Raw genomic sequence first — 23,059 nt, forward strand, 5'->3', positions numbered from 1 at the left:
GAGTAGTATAAAACAGAGATAAAATACCAACATAAATCATAGACAAAAACAACTATTACGAAAAATTAAAAACGTAAAATAAAACTAAAACTAACTTTAGGCAAAAACATAATTAGAAACAAACCTATATGAGAGAAAAGTAATAATAAACAACTGACTTTTATACATCACTTATTTATAATGGTAACTATGTAAACACGTAACGTCACTGACCCACTGTCATCCAACTGTTAGAAAAGTAGCATATTTGGAAAACAAGTAACATATGATATACACCTCCCCTCTTCACCTTGGAGAAAGTAACAATTCCAAAACAGACAGGATATGACAGCAACAATGTTACGTGTAAGGTAAAGCACCCAATTATATATTATAAATTTTCATATCATAGTTACAAAACAATTATATCGAGACCATCGCTTATCTATGTATTTACAGAGCACCTGACGATGGCAATTTGCCAAAATGGGCTCATTGTGAATGAGATAAAATATAAACAACTTCCATAGCAGTATAACTGGATATTATTCATAAATAAATTCATAAATAATAAATAAAGAACACATTTGGTATTAAGAAGCTGATATGTCAAGACAGCAACTCAATTTATACCGTACAAACAAGCGTAAATTTCAGTTTAGGTACACAGAACACAGAAGAGCATTCACATACTCGGCCAAAAACAACAGCACAACAAAACACCAGACAAAGAAGCACACACAGCAACAGAACAACAATACACAACAATTACAGAAAGAAGATGCAAGATAATACACAATGACCTACAAGCACAAACTCACACACTAAATAACAAATGTTTTCAAAAGGCAAGGCATAAATGTAGCATTCAAAACAGACAGATCAATCCAAAAGTACACTCCAAAAATAACAAAAAACACAGACATGTACCAGAAAATAGGAATATAACAACTGCAATGCAACACATGTAATGGAAGATATTATGTGGGACAAACTAGCAAAATATTCCACACCAGGTAAAAAGAACATATCACAGTATGGAAATATGGGACAAGCCACTCAACTTTTGCAAAACGTTTAAGAGGAAATAATACCAAACCTATTACAAGAGAGAAAGACATGAAAATAGTTAGAATAAATAATGAAAGATACCTCCTAACCTTACAAGAAAATCACCAAGTTTACAAAAGTCCGCAACGAAGATACTACTAATTGACCAAGTGAAAATCACCAACAGCTCACTATTTACACTGATTGATTACGTAACAGCCAGCAGCCCAATAGCTGATTATAAATCCCAGTTCTAGAATGGAACTATCCACCGGTCACAACGTGCATGTGTTTCTAGCTGTTATTTTGTGTCAGCAGTTGCAGATTATAGCCCTTCACACGCCACAGTAGCTTTCGTCTTTGTGTGCAGTGCATGGACCACACGTGGTACCTGGCAGTGGACATGCAGCTGTTCTGGGCATCACCGTTGCTGCTATGGGCACTGTACAAGTGGCGGCGGGCTGGCCGCGTTCTGCTGTTGGGCATTGTGTTCGCCGCGTCTGCCGCCGCCTTTGCCATCACCTTCTGCTACAGCCTGCCCTGGGGTGATATTCCTGGCCTCCCGTGAGTTCTCTTTTCCAGCCTATGTCTTACATTTCTAGTCGTGTGAGGCTATCAACGGCCATTTCTGTGCTCACACAAGCTCAAAACTGTTTCATTATTAGTTTCTTTTTTAGATGTCGATTATTTTCAGACAAATACCAAGGTATGCAAGTTGACATTGCGTATGGCTATGTGGTGAGCCCCTCTTCTTATCATACATCACACATAAACAGGGTAAGCATTAAAAAACCGCCAAACTGCATGATCGGATTCCTGGCCGGAAATGGAGGTAAAAAAGTCCTATGAACATGTGTCCGGAAATATGTCGTTGCCATGATAGATTGGACGGACGAATGTACGTTGCTCTAACCGCGTGCCATGTGTTCCTTATGTATTGCATGCTGTGTGATTAGCCAAGCGTATTGTAAGCAGCAAAATGGCCCGGTATTTATATCGAGAATAAGGCGAGATGGTGTCTTGTGTTCGACCAAGCAGATTGAAATGGTAAAGAGCTAGCACGGTTATGCCAAAACAAGTTTTCTCACAGACACTAACCGCATCACACAACATTCCAAGCCAGTTTGGGGCCTTTGTGTGATCATGGGTCCTTTCAGACAGAAGAACGTGCCGAGAGGTGGCGGACTGTGCATACATCAGATTTTGAGAAATTTTGGAAATTTGTGGTAAGATCTTATGGGACCAAAGTGCTCAGATCATCAGCCCCTAAACTTAAACAGTACTTGTTGTTATTGTGGTCTTCAGTCCTGAGACTGGTTTGATGCAGCTCTCCATGCTACTCTATCCTGTGCAAGCAGCTTCATCTCCCAGTACCTACTGCAGCCTACATCCTTCTGAATCTGCTTAGTGTATTCATCTCCCTCTTCGATTTTTACCCTCCACGCTGCCCTCCAGTACTAAATTTGTGATCCCTTGATGCCTCAGAACATGTCCTACCAACCGATCCCTTCTTCTAGTCAAGTTGTGCCACAAACTCCTCCTCAATTCTATTCAATACCTCATCATTAGTTATGTGATCTACCCATCTAATCTTCAGCATTCTTCTGTAGAAACACATTTCGAAAGCTTCTATTCTCTTCTTGTCCAAACTATTTATCGTCCATGTTTCACTTCCATACTTGGGTACACTCCATACAAATACTTTCAGAAACGACTTCCTGACACTTAAATCAATAGTCAATGTTAATAAATTTCTCTTCTTCAGAAATGCTTTCCTTGCCATTGCCAGTCTACATTTTATATCCTCTCTACTTCGACCATCATCAGTTATTTTGCTCCCCAAATAGCAAAATTCCTTTACTACTTTAAGCGTCTCATTTCCCAACCTAATTCCCTCAGCATCACCCGACTTAATTCGACTACATTCCATTATTCTCGTTTTGCTTTTGTTGATGTTCATATTATACCCTCCTTTCAATACACTGTCCATTCCTTTCAACTGCTCTTCCGAGTCCTTTGCTGACTCTGACAGAATTACAATGTCATCGGCGAACCTCAAAGTTTTTATTTCTTCTCCATGGATTTTAATACCTACTGCGAATTTTTCTTTTGTTTCCTTTACCGCTTGCTCAATATACAGATTGAACTACATCGGGGAGAGGGTACAACCCTGTCTCACTCCCTTCCCAACCACTGCTTCCCTTTGCTGTCCCTCGACTCTTATAACTGCCATCTGGTTTCTGTACAAATTGTAATGTCACACACTTTTGAGGCGGGATGGGTTGCTCTAAAGGAGTGTTATTTTTATACGCAGACCAAGAATCAAGCACAAGCAAGTTATTTTGACAAGTTAGTGGCCAAAAGCAGTGCTCATACAATAGTTGTAGCTCTCTTACGCCAGATTTCACTCTCTTGCTTGCTGTGACGTAAGTATTATCTACTGCCCTTGCAAGAGCATGCACAGGAGGAAGAATCGTAGGGTGCAGAGCACCTCTAACTTTTCTCAGCACAATAAATAACTTACTAGTCAATTTCCCATCCACATTAACAGTCGATATAGTTGTGTATGAATGCGTTAAGGCATTGACATTAGTTGATTCTGAAACTGCTCTCTTGATACCTCTAATTTCCAAGGTTCCTTTCGTATGATTTTCCTCTTCAAATCCCGATTGGTAAGGGATGAAAACAATTTCTCACTGAATGACGGGATAAGTTTGTTTATGCCATCTACAAATTTTCGGGCCACTACCGCAGTTTGATGCGCGTCATCAAGTTGACGCTCTGTTTGAAATTTCGTTATCTTACGGCTACCACTTCCGTAGCACTGTCTGAAGTTATGCAACCAACCACTGCTTCTCATGACATCACTGTAATCCACGTCACGCGCAATTTGATCTGCATAGCATAAAAGGTCACTATCATGCAGATTCTGTAAACTGTTTCGAGCATCCTTGAAACGAGCAAACACCAGTTTTTGTAATAAGTGCGCCTTCTCGTCCGTAGTTTTTCTTGTGCGCTACGAGGTCATATTGCTGCAGACTTATTCGAAACCTGTTCATAATTTTATTTTTAGTATGGTGTGGGTAATATCCCATGTACAGAATTATATTTAGTACCTGCTCCTTGTACAACGATTGTCCTTTACTGCGTTTCACTGGAGACACCACATGGCTCGACACCTGTTTCAATATCACTTTCACTTGTTAGGCATGTATCGTCATCATTGCACTCCTCATGTCCATTGCCTGCACAGTCAAGCGTATACGACACCACACATTCCACTGACTCATCTTTCAGAAAGGCTAGTATTTCATATGTCACTTCTTTCTCACTCTGCGAAATTCATTTGGTTCCCTTCTAACGAAATGTCAACTTCGGCAACTGTTGTTGTATATATAATGTTTGCTTTGTTTATCTTTGTCATTTCTCTGCCTTGTATCAACACCACTATCACTGTACCACTGTTGTGAGGTACTCGTCGACTAAACAGTTCAACTACGCTCCGTTTCCACGTGCTGTGCTTGCCATTGCATACCTCCAGGCCCGCCTCCTATTACCACTGGTAGCCAATATTGTGGTTGCATGGTACACAATATCTAAAGCGTCGAATGCCGTAAAGTCATTGGCCTTTTCCGATCTCGCATTCAAGGAGTTTTATTCTGAGACTATATTTGCACACGTAAAACGCAAGTAAAAGGGTACCGTAAGATTAATTGACAGCAGCTACGTCTGCATACAACTAAACTGAATACATATTAAAACTTAATATATATTCTCTCTTAGACCATGGCGCCAGCCGTTCCTCAGATCTATTTTTGGTATGCCCGCTGTATCTGCTACTTTTTGTATGGTTTGACAAGTCATTGTCTAGCTTTACTGTACTGCATACCGCACGTACATTTATTTGCAGCTACCCTTGAGGAGTTAAAATAATATTTCCCGTTTGACTCCAGCTCCCTTTAAAACTACATTTTGTGTATTAAATGTAGGTGTATGCAGACGTAGTATAAGATTACATTTTTAAGCACAGTACGCAACAAGCGACGACCCGAAATTACGGGACATTTGTGGCTACTATTGTATCCTGATTTCAATCCACGTGACAATGCTACTACTGCTACGAATACACTTGCGTTTTGCTAACTTCCCATTCTATGTTTATTACGACATTGCTTATTACTAGAATGAGGTTTTCACTCTGGAGCGGAGTGTGCGCTGATATGGGACTTCCTGGTGGATTAAAATTGTGTTCCGGACCGAGACTCGAACTCGAGACCTTTGCCTTTCGCCGGCAAGTGCTCTACCAACTGAGCTTCTGTGAAGGTTGGAAGGTAGGAGACAAGACACTGGCAGAATTGAAACTGTGACGACGGATCGTGAGTCGTGCTTGGGTAGCTCAGTTTGTAGAACACTTGTCCGCGAAAGGTAAAGGTCCCGAGTTCGAGTCTCGGTCTGGCACACAGTTTTAATCTGCCAGGAAGTTCCATTGCTTATTACTGTTCATAGCGTACCGTTATATACATTCTATAGCATATGCACATTTCTGTGTTTCGATCAATCTGATGATGATCAAAGCTATCGAAACAGGTAATTGAATGAAGATATATTTGCGAACAGTCACTGTTGTGGTGCTATTATCTGTGCTTTAGTACAGAAAGCCTCACTTTGATGCTATTGAACTAGCTGCACTCTACCTCTTACTGAATTATTCAAAATAAGTCTTTGTATGCTTGCAGAAATACAAGTACAGTAAATCTTCTATTTACTGTGATAGCTTGTCGCTAATTATTTCTGCTTCTGTCCTGCTTTCCTACAGCGACTGCTGCTACACTACTCTTAAACCCTCCTCTCCTTACCGCTGTGTGCGAATCTGTACAGGACACATTTAGTTGTGCAGTACGACAATGCAGTAGACATCAGCTCATAAACTCTGTGATGTCTTTATATGAAGACTGATCGACGCAGAGAAAAAACGACCAACATACTGATGTGTGTACCACATACGGTCAGTTCCACAAGAAAGCGTACGCCATAATTTTAAATGTAACGTCCGCAGTGACATCTCTGGTAGTGGTCTCGAATCTGTAATCAATGTGATTTTGCACAGTGTATACAGGGTGGTCCATTGATAGTGACCGGGCCAAATATCTCACGAAATAAGCATCAAACGAAAAAACTACAAAGAATGAAACTTGTCTAGCTTGAAGGGGGAAATCAGATGGCGCAATGGTTGGCCCGCTGGATAACGCTGCCATAGGCCAAACGGATATCAACTGCGTTTTTTAAAATAGGAACCCCCATTTTTTACTAAACATTCGTGTAGTACGTAAACAAATATGAATGTTTTAGTTGGACCACTTTTTTCGCTTTGTGATAGATGGCGCTGTAATAGTCACAAACGTATAAGTACGTACTATCACGTAACATTCCGCCAGTGCGGACGGTATTTGCTTTGTGATACATTACCCGTGTTAAAATGGACCGTTTACCAATTGCGGAAACGGTCGATATCGTGTTGATGTATGGCTATCGTGATCAAATTGCCCAACGGGCGTATGATATGTATGCTGCTCGGTATCCTGGACATCATCCAAGTGTCCGGACCGTTCGCCAAATAGTTACGTTATTTAAGGAAACAAGAAGTGTTCAGCCACATGTGAAACGGCAACCACAATCTGCAACAAATGATAATGCCCAAGTAGGTGTTTTAGCTGCATTCCCGGCTAATCCGCACATCAGTAGCAGACAAATTGCGCGAGAATCAGGAATCTCAAAAACGTCGGTGTTGAGAATGCTACATCAACATCGATTGCATCCGTACCATATTTCTATGCACCAGGAATTGCATGGCGACGACTTTGAACGTCGTGTACATTTCTGCCACTCTGAAAATCTACGATGTCTGCGACAAGTGGAACATCAGCGTCCTTGGCGGATTAATGTATGGTGCGGCATTATGGGAGGAAGGATAATTGGCCCCCATTTTATCGATGGCAATCTAATTGGTGCAATGTATGCTGATTTCCTACGTAATGTTCTACCGATGTTACTACAAGATGCTTCACTGCATGACAGAATGACGATGTACTTCCAACATGATGGATGTCCGGCACATAGCTCGCGTGCGGCTGAAGCGGTATTGAATAGCATATTTCATGACAGGTGGATTAGTCGTCGAAGCACCATACCATGGCCCGCACGTTCATCGGATCTGACGTACCCGGATTTCTTTCTGTGGGGAAAGTTGATGGATATTTGCTATCGTGATCCACCGACAACGCCTGACAACGTGCGTCAGCGCATTGTTAATGCATGTGCGAACATTACGGAAGGCGAACTACTCGCTGTTGAGAGGAATGTTGTTACACGTATTGCCAAATGCATAGAGGTTGACGGACATCAGTTTGAGCATTTATTGCACTAATGTGGTATTTACAGGTAATCACGCTGTAATAGCATGGGTTCTCAGAAATGGTAAGTTCACAAAGTTACATGTATCACATTGGAACAACCGAAATAAAATGTTCAAACGTACCTACGTTCTGTATTTTAATTTAAAAAACCTACCTGTTACCAACTGTTCGTCTAAAATTGTGAGCCATATGTTTGTGACTATTACAGCGCCATCTATCACAAAGCGAAAAAAGTGGTCCAACTAAAACGTTCATATTTCTTTACGTACTACACGAATATGTAATAAAAAATGGGGGTTTCTATTTTAAAAAACGCAGTTGATATCCGTTTGACCTATGGCAGCGCCATCTAGCTGGCCAACCAAAGCGCCATCTGGTTTCCCCCTTCAAGCTAGAAAAGAATCATTCTTTGTAGTTTTTCGTTTGACACTTATTTCGTGAGATATTTGGCCCCGTCACTATCAATGGACCACCCTGTATATAAACAGCGTGAGAGTTGAATGTTTTGTGTTGTCGGTTGCAGTTTGAAATGAGTGCAAAACATCTGAAGTGTCACTTATTTATATTTATATTTATCGAAAATGCTTTCTGAGGTCCGTTAAGAAGCTATTTGGTCCGAACGAGGCAAACTGGGTGCTTCAAGAGGATAATGATCCGAAACTTCGCACCCTTCTCTGTACAGCGTGGAAACAAGACAATGAGGGTGTCCACGATGGATTTCCCTGCAATGTCTCCAGATGTAAATCCGATTGGAAATATTTAGTCGTATATTAAAATGAAGCTTAAAGGAAAGCCAATATGCACTTTGGAGCAGCTGCCATATCAAATCAGGACGATATGGAGATCGTTACCGAGAGAATATGCAGAAAATCTCGTGAAAATCACGCCAAAAAGGTGCCAAAGTATAATCGATAATGGTGGAAATTAGATTAACTATTGAGTAATCGTGCAATTAGTAATAACGTGTATTTACATGTAAATATATATTTATTGTGGGGTCCTGCCCCCTCTTCTCTTATAGCGTGCCTAAAGGATGCTGTTTTCCCGGATAGCTAAACAACAGATGAAAAAAAATCACATTAATGGTTTTTATTACAATAAAATAGATTGACAATACTTAACTTTGATTTAAAATGTCATGTCGCAAGCTATTGGCGACGTGCAATTAATCAATGCCTTTCGCTACATAGAATGTCCATGCAAGTAATGGATATGGATCACAAGTAACTGCTCTTCTACTGCTCTCTTCTAGCCCAGGTCTACTAGTGTCCATCTTCTACTGTCCGGTCGACGCTAGCTGGAGCAGCGCTTATATTCTCTTCAGATAGAGGCCGCTCCTGTCGTGGTGCGGTTCTAGTCAGCACACTATTGGCTGACGGTCGTCTCACAGCCTTCTCTGCTTTTGCGTTCTTCAACTTTGTGCCAGCAGTTGTGGTTACGACGCAACATTTATAATAGTGTCTTTTATCACATACAGGTAACGGAGTACACTTTCTTCTGGAACTAACTGCATAAAAATACCTTCCCTTAATCAATTACACCTTGTGTATATATGTATATATACCTTTCACATAACAAACAGTCTTCCCACAAACACCTCACAAACTTTATGATCTGATGTTTTCTTTAGGGTCCTAACTGCAGCACTAACTTCATTGCAACTGTCACTATAGGCTACCCATTTTGCGTCAAGGCGGCCACACTTCAACAGCTGACAGCTGCCCAGGGTAAAATAAGAATTAATGTCTTGCTCTTTCTATACATACTTGGAGGTATTACCCAAAATAAATACACACGACTCGTAATAGCTGTAATTACTAGTCCTCAAATAACGCAAATGCTGAAGTAATGTTCAGTACACCATCCTTAGTCACCAACAGAAATTCTGCACTAATACCCATTACACCCTGCATGTATATTGTGAACATTTTCTCTAAATTATTTCGTTCAACCTAAGTCATTTCATTTATGGTTTTTCGTAACGTAGCTACATGTTGCTGTGCCAAGATCTTGTTCACACTTCTTGGCTCATCACATCTCTCCTCAGATATGGCATGAACAGTTAACTAAATTAATAATATTCTAGCATCGCAAACCATTAGCATTAAACATCCTGTTCTCTGGATGTATTAAAGTTGCAGGTGGAGAAAAATAAGTCGTCAGATAGTGTTGGTAAAAACTGATGATTTGTGAATACAGTGCACAGTGTTTAGGTATATTAGTGAAATGTGTGATGTCCTTAGGTTAGTTAGGTTTAAGTAGTTCTAAGTTCTAGGGGACTGATGACCACAGATGTTAAGTCCCATAGTTCTCAGAGCCATTTGAACCATTAGTGAAATGTTCTGTTGAACATATGATAGCGAGTGGCTCTCTATTTGCAACAGTAAGTGGAGATGTTGTTCTCACGATAAGTTCTAGTCTACATATTTTAATGAGGTGTTTGAATAATATTGTTTTCGAGTCTAAATTACGTGTTTACAGATATGAGGCATCAACCTCATAGCAGTAATTTTGTCTATAATCTGAAAGCATACACATTATCTACTGTTCGATGTTTAGATATGTAGTTAGTCCAAAATCCATGTTCATTGAGGCATCGTTAAACACACATGTGTGTCTGTGACTATTTTGTTAAAAATTATTTTCAGATCGCGTTTATAATTTGTTTTCTGAGGCATAAATAATTATATATTACCGTATAACTTGATACTTTTGGCCTTTCCTCAATGTCTCGTGCTAGTAGTTCATTTTTACTACACAACATGTGCCTTGCAGGCTTATCAACTCCATATTCATATAAGTCTCGTGGAATATCGATTAATGCAAGCAGCAATATAACGAAACGATAAACGATAGTGTAGATAGAACAGGATCCTACCTCTGAAGATTTCCGATATGTACTGGTAGATGTTTCTGTCTCTTACAGAATGCATAACACCCCATTCCCCCACAGAAACAACACTCTGATAAGATTTCTGGATGACAAAAACCCATTGTGTGCTCTTTCCATACACTCAGGATGTAGATGGTAGTACTTCAATTTACTTTCATTGCGATGAAATACTAACAAGATGCATTTTGAAACATGTAGTATACTACATGCAAGTTCGAGGTTTGTTGCATGCTGTTTTCAGGGCATTTCAACTCTAACGGCCAGCAGTGCAGAGGCACATGCGATTGTTCTGAGGAAAAACAAATTGCAGGTAGAGGTGGACATAGTCCCCAAGGATAAATGTACACTTATGTTGATCCATTGTGCCTTCCAGAATCACAAGCTCACTTAGGGAATGCCAACAAAACAATCCCTAGATCATAATGCTCTGACGATTGTTGCAGAATGATTGCTTTCAGATGTCACAAGTAGTAAAGCTAAGGGGGGGGGGGAGGGGGGCGGGTTCAAGTGCATTTTGTTAGTGCAGGTAGCCTACATAAGGCGACTCAGAGGCAAACCTGCTAAGTGCTTTTCCATGTCAGCCTATTGTTCTCCTTTGATTGACAGGTAATTAACCTATTGTCCTGTTAAGTGGTTTTCCATGTCACTGTAGTTCAAAAATGGTTCAAATGGCTCTGAGCACTATGGGACTTAACAGCTGTGATCATCAGTCCCCTAGAACTTAGAACTACTTAAACCTAACTAACCTAAGGACATCACACACATCCATGCCCGAGGTAGGATTTGAACCTGCGACCATAGCAGTCGCGCGGGTCACTGTAGTTAACCTACTGTTCCCCCCACCCCTCTCCCTCCTACAACCTCCTCCTCCCTCACTGCTACGGGTACACTTTCAGGTCTGAGTTACTGGAATAGGCCCCCTCTCATTCTTACCAATTTGATTGACTACTTAATTAAAATGATCAATTAGCTAACCTCTCTGGTGGGAAAGTGCCACGCCCTCCCTGACACACCTCCCAGGTGGCAAATTCAAATTTTGTCATATTTTCGAGAGTGCCACGCCCACCTGAACTTGGAATCAATTTTCGCGAGTTCCACGCAGACCTGGACTTGGAAGGAAATAGTTGAAGTCTCCACCACAATTCTCAACCGACCGCAAGTCCCCTTACCAACCCATATTGGTGGGCTAACGTGTACTAATGGGTACTAACATTCATTAACATATGTGACATTTTTGTCTAGAGAAATAAAAACACAATCACAAATTTTACATTACAATATATTTATTTATTCGCAATCTACAATTATCATCAGCATGGAAAAAAATAAGTTCATTCTTTTTTAAACGCTGCAGCAGCTGTACAGTATTTGGAAAATAGCTGCTTCTTGTATCCCTCAAATTCAGCACATATATCTCGTAATGTTATAGGCGCATTGCAATAGTCTGGTATTCCATCAGTAAATTTGAGTTCAACATTTTCAACACCTATTTGAGGAATAGTACAAGACTTCTGCACTGCAGTTATATAGTTACTATAACAATGATCTATATCTTCTATGTGAATGCTACATGTGTGAAGTCAGTTAATGCTGTCACTGTATACAGCTTGAACATATGGGTGCCATCTATTTAGTCTCTGTATTGTACTAGTTACTGCCATGCCTAGATTGAATAAGTTATCAACAGTCGATTGCTGCTTGAAAAAAGGTCTCAGTCTGCACTAGGCTGATGGAGAGAGGAAGAAGTGTACTTTATTTATTTGAGAGCATTTTATTTATGGATGGAGTATGTGTATCACAGAACACATACCCCATAGCATACGGACCTACAAACTACTCTGACATAACTCATGTATAAGGCTCTACACAGACGCCTGCTAATTGTAAACCGTCAGAAATAACGCATTCCACAGCCAACAGACATGAGAACCACTGGTAAATAATGCAGTACATTTACGTCATATCAAAATAATAATCCATCTAAAAGACTGTGACTGCTAATCGTCAACTTTCGAAATCATACACCACCCTTTATTTACACAATTAAGGACAGCACCACCACCCAGTGTATTCGCCACTCAGCACAGAGCCCAAATGACTTAGTTCATGTCAATGCCACTAGAGGACACTGTAGTGACGTCAGTTGATGACGCAAGTACCGTAATCTAAGATGGCGCCACCTAGTGGGTTCACCACTAGCTCCAGACCCCAACTGTCTTAGTACATTTTGTCGCCGCCAGAGGACGCCTCCGTAACACCAGCTGATGACGTAAGCACAGTTATCCATGATGGCGGCAAACAGTGTGTTCTCCACGAGGTCTAGTACTCAGTACCACCAGCAGAGGACGCTGTCGTCCGTTTCGTGATGCAAACCAAGATGGTGAGGGAAAATGGTGGGAAAACGACTCAGCCTGCTCTGGGCTGCTGGGGAGAGTAAGGATGGAGTGCACTCTATTTATTTTCAAACAACTTATTTAAGGGTAGAGTATATCTATCACACTGATACAAAACATCCACCCTCATGTGCCTGGGGTCATGTTGCACAGCCCACAGACACACAACCAACTCGTAATTTCAGTACACAATAGCAAACTGCTCCTAAATAATTCTTCACACTGATGTGTAGACACGCTCAGTACTCGTAAACTGTCCAAATAGCGCATAGCACGTCCTATAGAGCCGCTCGCGAAATAATGCAATCAACACGCGCAAGCACAGTCCACCACCCTCTGTCCAATAGAGTGCACAGGAGGTAGTGATAAGTGACGCATCCGTCAGATGTTAAACCGAGAACAGCCCCTTCTCGACTTCCGCAGGCAAGAGGTTGGCGGCACCCCCTTTCATATGTAACACATGAGAAATTCCTGTCGGCAAGACACCGATGACGACGCGATCGCACGTAAGGTCGACACGGCCGTCAGCTGTCAAAGCACTCACAGACGTCCACTTAGGGCCGCGCGCACCACAACCTCCGTGAAGTGGGGCAGCCGCAGCTCGGGTCCTGTGCGCTCCACCACAGTCCCCGAGCCGGCGTCGTCGAACACCGGTGAAAGTTCCATGCTCCTATTAAGTCTCTATTATACATACATCATAGCATTCCAAAGCATGCTCACGCCAGTTGCATATTCGAGGCATCTCCAGGAGCCACTTGTCTTTACCATTGAAGCCATAATAGCACAGAGCATGTTGACACACGAGTTCAGCCACGCATACACGTCCCAGTGTGACTGACACCTCGCCATCTAAAAGATTCTCAATGTTATTCTTACATCACATCGCTTTGGGGAAAAAGAGTATCAGCCAAGTCCAGATCTCCTTAATTTTATAGTGCCCCAGAAATAGTTGAAGCTCGCTTTCTTCTTGTCTCGGCTTTTATTCGCCAATATTCCTACCCTAACAGAACCTGTTTACGAAAATATCGCCCAATCCAGTCTTCCTGCCAGACATAACGTGACAGCCCTCTTGCTCTCAACATACGCAAATGTTCTCACCACTCCTATATCCCACCACAATCAATCGAGCATTCTCATTGGCTCTTATCGAATTTACCAATCGAATTACTAACGCCTTCGGTATCGAAGCACCATCCACCTTTTCTTTCTGTCGTTATTTTGCACGGATTGCTAAATTGCACTGACAGTTCCCTCAATCAGTATATCCCTCACGGTAGGACACACAGTCATCCTCTTTAATCAAGCCGTACCATAAACCATACTAACTTTACAATGCCATATATACACACTAACTATACAATACAATATATACACATTTGACACAAACACTCCACTTATCTTTTATATCTCTACATCACCCGAAAAAATTATCCTATACCTATACTCACACCGTCTATATACCAGAAGGCTCTCCATTCCTAGTGAAGCACTTTCAACCTGTTCTTTCTTTCTATACACGCGACACTCAGTGGCAATAAACTATTTTTCACTAATCACCATTTTGCAACGACAACTTGTAAAGTTGTCTACATGTCATCTGATACATACGAGACTCGCAAGAATATTAGGTTGTCAAACCGATCTCCAACCAGGCATTATATCAACACGTACTGTTTCGATGTAGTAAACATACAATTCCTAAATGGCTCTGAGCACTATGGGACTTAACATCTGTGGTCATCAGTCCCCTAGAACTTAGAACTACTTAAGCCTAACTAACCTAAGGACATCACACACATCCATGCCCGAGGCAGGATTCGAACCAGCGACCGTAGCAGTCACGCGGTTCCGTACTGAGCGCCTAGAACCACTAGACCACCACGGCCGGCTACAATTCCTATCCTAGGCCTTACAAAATCACCCCTTTTACATGAGAAAGCCCTCACTCAATCGAAGTCACTCTCAGAACGTATGTGCAAAGACTGGTTCATTTCCCCTCGGTACAAACGCGCTACTGTTTCTGTTCCAGACCTGACTGCTTGGTTGCTTTTCTGCACACATTTCCGGAACTCTTGGATTACAAGAACACAACTATTTTTGCAGTACTTTTCGATATCAAGCAGACGGCAGTAGACGCCCGATCGCTCACACAACACAATTCCGAATATATAGAATGGAAATTATTTCTCTACAAACCTCAAACTTTAGGTAGGTCGAGCATGCTCTATACCACTAAGTAACTAGAAACAAACAGATGAAAAATGTTATTTCCACCCAATAATACCTATCTCGCTGATCTAACAAATTCCAAATCATTCCTATAATTTACAAGCCAGCTAAGGTCTTTCTCATGTCTAGAGAACAGCAAACGTGTCTTCCACATGCCAGATGCACACACCACAATCGATCTTCTCTCAACTAATTAAAGGTCCGAAATGTGCAGAAGCAGTCAACTGAACAATTTACGCGGCAGCGAATAACAGTCCAGCACAAGAGCACCTCCATACACAATCTTCTCAAATTTCCACTTGATCTCGAAAGTTGCCCATCTTACGATCACGGTCTCAATTGAACGTCATTCGACCATGAGCTAAGTATCGGAAATATACTCTACCAAAGGCAGTGGCTCTGGAAATGGAAATATCTGTACCCGCCTTAAACTGAAAATACTCTTCCCTTTGCTATCACAGTATCCCAAGTCAAATCCATACCTTCCCTACAACAGGGCTTTGTCATCTCCGTTCCACAAACACATACTTCATAAACCTGATGCTCAAATACGTACATGTCACGCACCCACCGCTACTACTAATTATAATATTTCGTCAGTAAATCTTTGCCCACGATACGAAATAATACTGACCGAAAATCAACAATGCGTGTGCATGCCCCTTATGTTCTTCTTGCGAGTCCTACCACCATGTCATAGAAAGAGAGACAATTGACCAGGTGTTAAAGAAAAGAAAACCGATCCCAACAACTACTACATGTTACTCCCACAAGCGCTCCTGGTTCTACAGGTGCGCACAAATAACCATGTTGAAAACTATATCCGCTTTACAAATTGTAGTAAGACGTTACCTCTGAATTAAGTAGTTTTCTGTTTTCTGGACAAATACCGTGACAGTGTAATTTCTTTAATCGCTTCACAGAGACAGCGATCCTGTAATTTCTTTAATCGCTTCACAGGGACATGGGTCTGCATCTAGTGCGACGGCTGACGTAAATTGATTTTATACTTTCGACTACCGCGCCTCAGCTGCGCGAAGGCGCTTTACGACAGATAGCGCAAATGTAGGTACACCACTACGCATGCGCGGCCCGCTTCTGCTGCAGGGCGCGCCAAATTAGATAGGGGGCGCGGTATTAGCCTTCTCCACTGCGCAGGCACCGCCGCGTCAATTTTCGGTATACATAGAACGACGCGCACCAGTAATCCTCAGTCTCGTACTCACCTGAAGATGGCTGCATGTTTGTTAGCCGAAATATCGTGCCAAGATCTCAACGTGATCCGGCTGCAAGCCCGAAATATGATGGACCATACATCCTTCTTCACAGTTTTTCTACGCTGAACTAACTTACGGAATCGTAAAACGAAGAAACTACTTCCGTAAAACATTTACTTTACATCATACGAGCACAATATAGCTCTGCGGAGACGTATAGTGTCCACTGTTCACATCCAATCACAGTTCAAAAATTATACTATACATGCATCAGGTCTATATAAAATGATAGTTAGTAGCAGGGGATACATCCTACAACGAAACAGATAAACGCATAGCAGCAGCGTCTGACATGAGAAAATTACAAGTCATTCCCCCACTAACTCTGTAAACACAACATCTCTTGGACAAATGTGTACACGGGGATTGTAGCACGTCACAAGCTCATACGTCTAACTTAGTTATGACGCTGAAGTCTCGATTTTACACACAAGATGCGACAAGCGCGATCGCATAAATCAAAGCTCGTTTAGACGAGTGTGTCAACTTTCTTCGCACATGAGATGGAAGTCCTCTGATGACCGACAGGTTTACCGTTAACGATCACAAGAAGACAGTGTCTTAAAGCACATACGGAACACGTATCTGTATTCAAGTAGAACGCAGGCTATGTCCCATGACAGATGCATCCGGAAAGAACCCTGGGAAAAAAAATTGACCTCCATCAACTTATCCTTCTCTATAACGAATCTGTCTGCAATTAAATCGTACCTTGTTACAACTCCATCTCAATCGATCACCCGGTCCATTCTCTGTTATCCTTTAACGCAGATGGAAGTAAGTTTAGAAATGAATAGTCCTGTCATCCCAAAAAGCATCAGATACAGTGGTCACCTCGCGTGTATCACTGGTACCTCAATAGACATACAGTATAATGCTTCCTCAGTGGGAAAAATTGACTGCCTCCATTATTCCCTCCGTTTCGATGTCCACGTTTTCCGGGATTCCTCCTGCTGCCACATATTTGGTACCATATACAAATTGTTCGGCGCGAACCAGAAGATAGCAAAGTACTTCCTAAATTTCACCGCATTTGGGTCTATATTCGGTCAATTTATGCCTATTAGCTCCTCATTTTTCGCAATTCAATCGATTTAGGTCAGGCCTACCCGTGCGATCATGACATAACTTCTAGTTCTGTGTTCTAAAATTGCTTGTAAATGTAGCACAGCTGCCAACGCCTACTCCAAATGCATTGATCGGGAGGGGGGTGGGGGGGGGGGTAATATAGAACTGTATTCAAATGTATCCAGTCACCTCCATATTCGGAGAGCGTTTGCTCTGTTTTCTGTATATCTATGTATATGCTTGCCTCGTGGAAGGGTCCCAGGACCCAGTCCCATCTGCTGGTGTACCAAATATCGAACGTAGAATACGTGTCTGTACTGTTGCAATGCACCTATAACATTACGAGATATACGTGCTGAATTTGAGGGATACAAGAAGCAGCTATTTTCCAAATACTGTGCTGCTGTTTCACCATTTACAAAAGAATGAACTTAACTTTTTGCCATGCTGATGATAATTATATATCGTGAATAAATAAATATATCTAGAATGTAAAATTTGTGTTTGTGTTTTTATTTGTTTAGACAAAAATGTCACATACGTTAATCAACGTTAGTACACGTTACCCCACCAACATGGGTTGGTAAGGGAACGTTGTGGCCGGTTGAGAATGGTGGTGGAGACTTTAACTATTTCCTTTCAAGTCCAGGTGGGCGTGCACTCGCGAAAATATGACAAAATTTGAATTTCCCGCCTGGAAGGTGTGGCACTTTCCCACCAGAGAGGTTAGCTAATTGGTAAATTTAATTAAGTAGTCAATCAAATTGATAAGAGTGAGAGGGGCCTATTCTAGTAACTCAGACCTGAAAGTGTACCTGTAGCAGTGATGGAGGAGGGGTTTGGGGGAGGGGGAGCAGTGGGAGGAACAATAGATTAATGGCAGTGACATGGAAAACCAATTAATAGGACAATAGGTTAAGTACCTGGCAATCAAAGAAGGACAATAGCATTGCCTGTGAGTGCATACCTGCCCCTGATGTAGGCAACCTGCACTAACAGAATGTACCAGCATCCCCTTCCTGAGGGGGGAGGGGAGTGGGATGGGGTGGGGGTAACAGGTTAAGTGCAGCGACATGTAAAAGCACTTAGAAGAACAATAGGTTAAGTACCTGTCAATCAAAGGAGACCAATAGGCTGACATGGAAAAGCACTTGACAGGTTTGCCCCTGAGTGCTTACATGCCCCTGATGTAGGCAACCTGCACTAACAAAATGCGCTAGCAGCCCCCTAGCTCTGCTACTATCACACACAATACATGCCAATGGCCCTTTGTCTGATGAAGTATAGAATGTGATTCATAGGAAAAGGTCATCTATCGCCACTATGTGGGCGTCCAGTTGACATATTGGCATGTATATTCCAGCCTTCATCGTCAATGAACAGCATTCTGCATGGATGCATAAACCAAGTGCTTTCGTGCAGACGCACAAGCACCAATATTCACTGGACGATCGCTGAGGACACACTAAGGTAGCCCCCTTGATTAATCTGAGCGATCAATTGCATAGCTGTTGCGCATTTATTCTCCCATACACATCTCCACAGACACTGTTCACCTCCATCATATATAGCTCCCAGTGCACCATGCTGGTTTATGATAGCGCCATTTTGCCATGCACAGAGTACATTAACCATGGCAGCACACGAACAGTTTACATATCTAGTAGTTTCCGTAAAGCTTCCATCCTTGGCCAGAAAGCCTATGATGAAGCCCTTTTTGACACCAGATAAATCGCCCCATTCCCACATTAAGACAATGGCTGCACTGTTCTCTGTGTCCCCAGACATGCTTTATTTGCTCTCCACTGTAGTGCTGCCACCTTTGGTCTGTGAGTGATTATTGCACGTTGACATGGAACATAATCAGTGGTCACATTAATGTTAATGGACTGTATAGAATAGTATCAATTTTTTCTGGAAGTGCAATGTATGATCCATGTAGAACAAAATGTTGTGAAAGCACACAGCTTAGTTTAACACAAGTTCTCAAAGTACTCAACCCAACACCTACAGAATAATATTCATGCGCTGAAAGCCCGAAACTCATTTTGCAGTATATATATTATCTTAGTGGGGCGGAGTATGGGGGGTGGAAAACAGTATCATCCATAACTGTTGACGACACTAGCGGACCCCAGAATAATAGGTTCAAAGGACTTCGCGAGCTCGATGACACAATTAGAACGACGTCTGCAAATTACAATTTCAAGTGCATACCATATCATCAGTCTGTCATTACGATATTTCTGAAAAGTACCTCTTCACACTTGCATGCTTTGGCTGCCAGGCTTGACTTGCTTGACTCTAAAACGATGTGGACAGCACATGATACATTAGTCCAAAGAGTTTGGAAACTAGATTTTATAAAAAAACAGAGAACTCTTAATATGGTGATTTTAATGCTTCATATGTTCTTCAGTCTCCTCTCACTTGAGTACAGTGCACAGAATGTTCGTAGAATCTTGTGAAACTGTCAGATGTTCAATTCGCGCTTCACATTGGCTTGAAATTCGGTTTGTCGTAAAAGTGCGAATTTATGCACTTTGTCGCTCTGTGGTAGGTTTGTACTGATAACGTCAAGTCTCGTCACCTCCCTGATGATTTTTTTCCAGAAAAGAACTGTCAGCGTGTTTATTTCAGTCACGTCGCGGCAGGGGTCCACGTGTAGTTGTTTTTATTTGGCAGTAAAGATACGTGGGACCAATTTTGCACACATTTTTCTCTTCTTAAAGAGAGTCTAGAGATTGTCTTGAACACATGATGTAGAGATCTTGCTTCATTGAGATTTGTGACGCAACAACGTTCAGCAAGTATGGCCGCACATCCTCTACTTAAAACTGCCTGCTCACAGCTGGCTGGTCGAATGTACATCTCATCTTTTGTTTACAGTTATTAGTTCAAACTGCCACGTAGTTACTCCGTTGACGACGCTTAGACGCCAGGAATAAGATCAGTCTCTGGACTTTTCGGATGGGCGGTCTCGATTCTGTCGGTTTGCCCTCCAACCAAAGTCTTCACACCTGAGGTCTGGTGTTGCCACTGGACTACGCCATGGATCTATTTTAATTGAAGTTACCTTCACGTTGACGGTTGTTGATAATTGGCTTGAGGTTCTTACATCCTGCTGATATTTACAAGAGTCTCTGTAGGTGAGCAAGATTTTGACACCTACTTTGACGGTGGTGCTCCAGCCAAAACACTCGACTCGCATTTTGCAAAATCTTCCTTCGGATTCAAGTGGGACTACTGAAAATAAGATGTAACATGGCCTTCCCGGATCACATGAGATGAGTGTCTTTGATAAAACTGTAGTTAATTTTCTGTCCTACTGCGACTGAAGTAATGTTTCGATTGTAGTAGCTATGCTATCGAAGAAACATTAAACGGTGATTATGCTTTTATTCTCTTCTGACAGAGTACGAGGAAAACGTAACGATTACCTATAGATGTAATTCCTTGTGATGTTCTTCGATCATCTCATACTATGTTAACGAAATTTACAGACACGAGCAGTGGGCGGAGTACGTGTCGCTCATGTACGTGCCCACATACTCGAGGATCGTGCCCTATGTGACTGGTGTGGGTCTTGGTTGGGTCCTCTTCTACAGCAAAGACAAGAAGTGCGGGATGAATGAGGTGAGTAGCTAGAAATGAATATCCGAGATTTTAGTTGCCTATCAGCTACCTGACGAGTATGTTCTAAATATAAGGCGTTTCATAAGATTTCGCTCGACAAATGTTCCTTTTCAAAATATAGATTACAGCAGCATGAACAGTAGACTCACGTGCTGCTGAATTACGAGATGCTTACCACGTGTGGGGTACTGGTAGTGCTCCTATAGCGCTAATTACAGAGGTCGTCCATCATGTTGGCATGGATTTCACAGTAATTATTGGGAAGTTAGGCTGATATATGACTGTTCACCATTGCTCACACGCCATCCGATCAAAAGTACCCCGTATTTAATGCAGATTTAATCACTGCGTGTCACGAGACGCGGAACTTCCAGTATAAAGTAGAGAAGCTGTAACAAGAGAATTAGTCAGTCAGGGCGTGTAACGAGATGAGGAACTGTCAGTATAAAGTAGAGAAGCTGTAACAAGAGAATGAGTCAGTCAGGGCGTGTAACGAGATGAGGAACTGTCAGTATAAAGTAGAGAAGCTGTAACAAGAGAATTAGTCAGTCAGGGCGTGTAACGAGATGAGGAACTGTCAGTATAAAGTAAAGAAGCTGTAACAAGAGAATGAGTCAGTCAGGGCGTGTCACAAGACACGGAACTGTCAGTATAAAGTAGAGAAGCTGTAACAAGAGAATGAGTCAGTCAGGAGAGCTCAGTGACTTCGAATGTGGACTAGTCATCGGATGTCACCTGAGCAACAAATCCATCAGGCAAATTTCAAACCTTTCACAGCTACTCAAGTCGACACTGTTGGTGATGTGATCGTCAAGTGGAAACGCGAAGGAACAACCACAGCTAAACATAGTCCACGCAGACCTCACGTACTGACGAGCACTGAAACGAGCGATTTGGAGTGATGAATCACGCTACTCCCTCTCGAATGGTTTGGGTTTCGCCAATGGATGGAGAACTTTACGTGCCATCATGCATTGTGCCAACAGTGAAGTACAGAGATAGCTACGTTGTGGTATGGGATGTTTTTCGCGCTTAGGGTGTGATACCCTGATATCAATTAAAAAAATCGCTAAATGCAGAAGGATATGAACGCATTTTACATCATGCATACTGTGTACTGTGGAGGAACATGACGATGACTCTCCATATCAGCATGACAACGTACCGTGTAAGCATCTGTGAGGCAAAGGTTTGTGAAAATTAACATTCCCGAACTGGACTGGTCTGCCTAGAGTCCCAAGCTAAAATCAGTGGAACATATTTGGGATGAGTTATAACGTCAACTTTGCTCGAAACCCTAGCGTCCGACATCTGAAAGTGTCCCAGTGGAGCTCAAGCCGTCAAAAGATGAAGGGTAAAAAACATCCAATATTAATATCCACTGATATGGGTTCAGATACTTTTGATGAGTGCATCTCTGTCTGTAGCATTTTAGATGCGCTCAGTACACATTAGTCATGTGATGGGCATAGGAGCTGGAGGGAGTTGAGCTCACAAGCACTTTGCTTCCCGCCGTTCATGGAATATTGCTCAAACCACTCTGCCACAATCCAGAAGTGATGCGATAGTGCATATGTGGCTGATAGGACTGGTCGCCTGCAGCTGCGGAATAGTGAAGGAAAATAAGCGGATTCGCACGTTCTGATATGTTCCAGCGTCGTTCATTGGCCAAATATGAACAATCCTCCCTCCTACAACCCACACATGGGCACACAACACTTGCCAGAATGGTGACGTGTCGGCAATAGGTGTTTATTGCTTCGTGTGGATGCCGATGGCTCGTATCTTGCACTAAGTACTGCAACTCATCAATTTGGATGATCTTCCCCAATGATGATTTTTTATGCCCTGTGACGTGGCGTGAAATGAGGCATACGATATAAGTGGCACCGTCTGCATCCCATAGCAAGAAGCCGGTTCTGGATGGTGTCGTAGCTTACCAATATTGTTGTGGTCCAGGAGAATATTCTTCTACATCTGCGAATCACACTTAAATGCCCGGCAAAGAATTCATCGAACCACCTTCACACTAATTCTCCATTATTCCATTCTCGAACAGCGTGCGCAAAAAACGAAAACCTATATCTTTCCGTGTGAGCTCTGATTTACATTATTTTGTTA

General features: G+C 42.1%; 1 protein-coding gene across 1 annotated transcript in view; it reads left to right on the forward strand.

Moving 5' to 3' along the window:
• LOC124622927 (nose resistant to fluoxetine protein 6-like) overlaps positions 1-23,059 on the forward strand; it is a 130,231-nt gene that overhangs the window by 47,255 nt on the left and 59,917 nt on the right. Inside the window, exons 7-8 of the mRNA XM_047148717.1 lie at positions 1,400-1,593; positions 20,806-20,938. Of these exons, the coding sequence (XP_047004673.1) occupies positions 1,400-1,593; positions 20,806-20,938 (327 nt within the window). The remainder of the gene's footprint in view (positions 1-1,399; positions 1,594-20,805; positions 20,939-23,059) is intronic.

The sequence above is a fragment of the Schistocerca americana genome, chromosome 7 (genome assembly GCF_021461395.2).
Source record: "Schistocerca americana isolate TAMUIC-IGC-003095 chromosome 7, iqSchAmer2.1, whole genome shotgun sequence".
Lineage (NCBI taxonomy): Eukaryota > Metazoa > Arthropoda > Insecta > Orthoptera > Acrididae > Schistocerca > Schistocerca americana.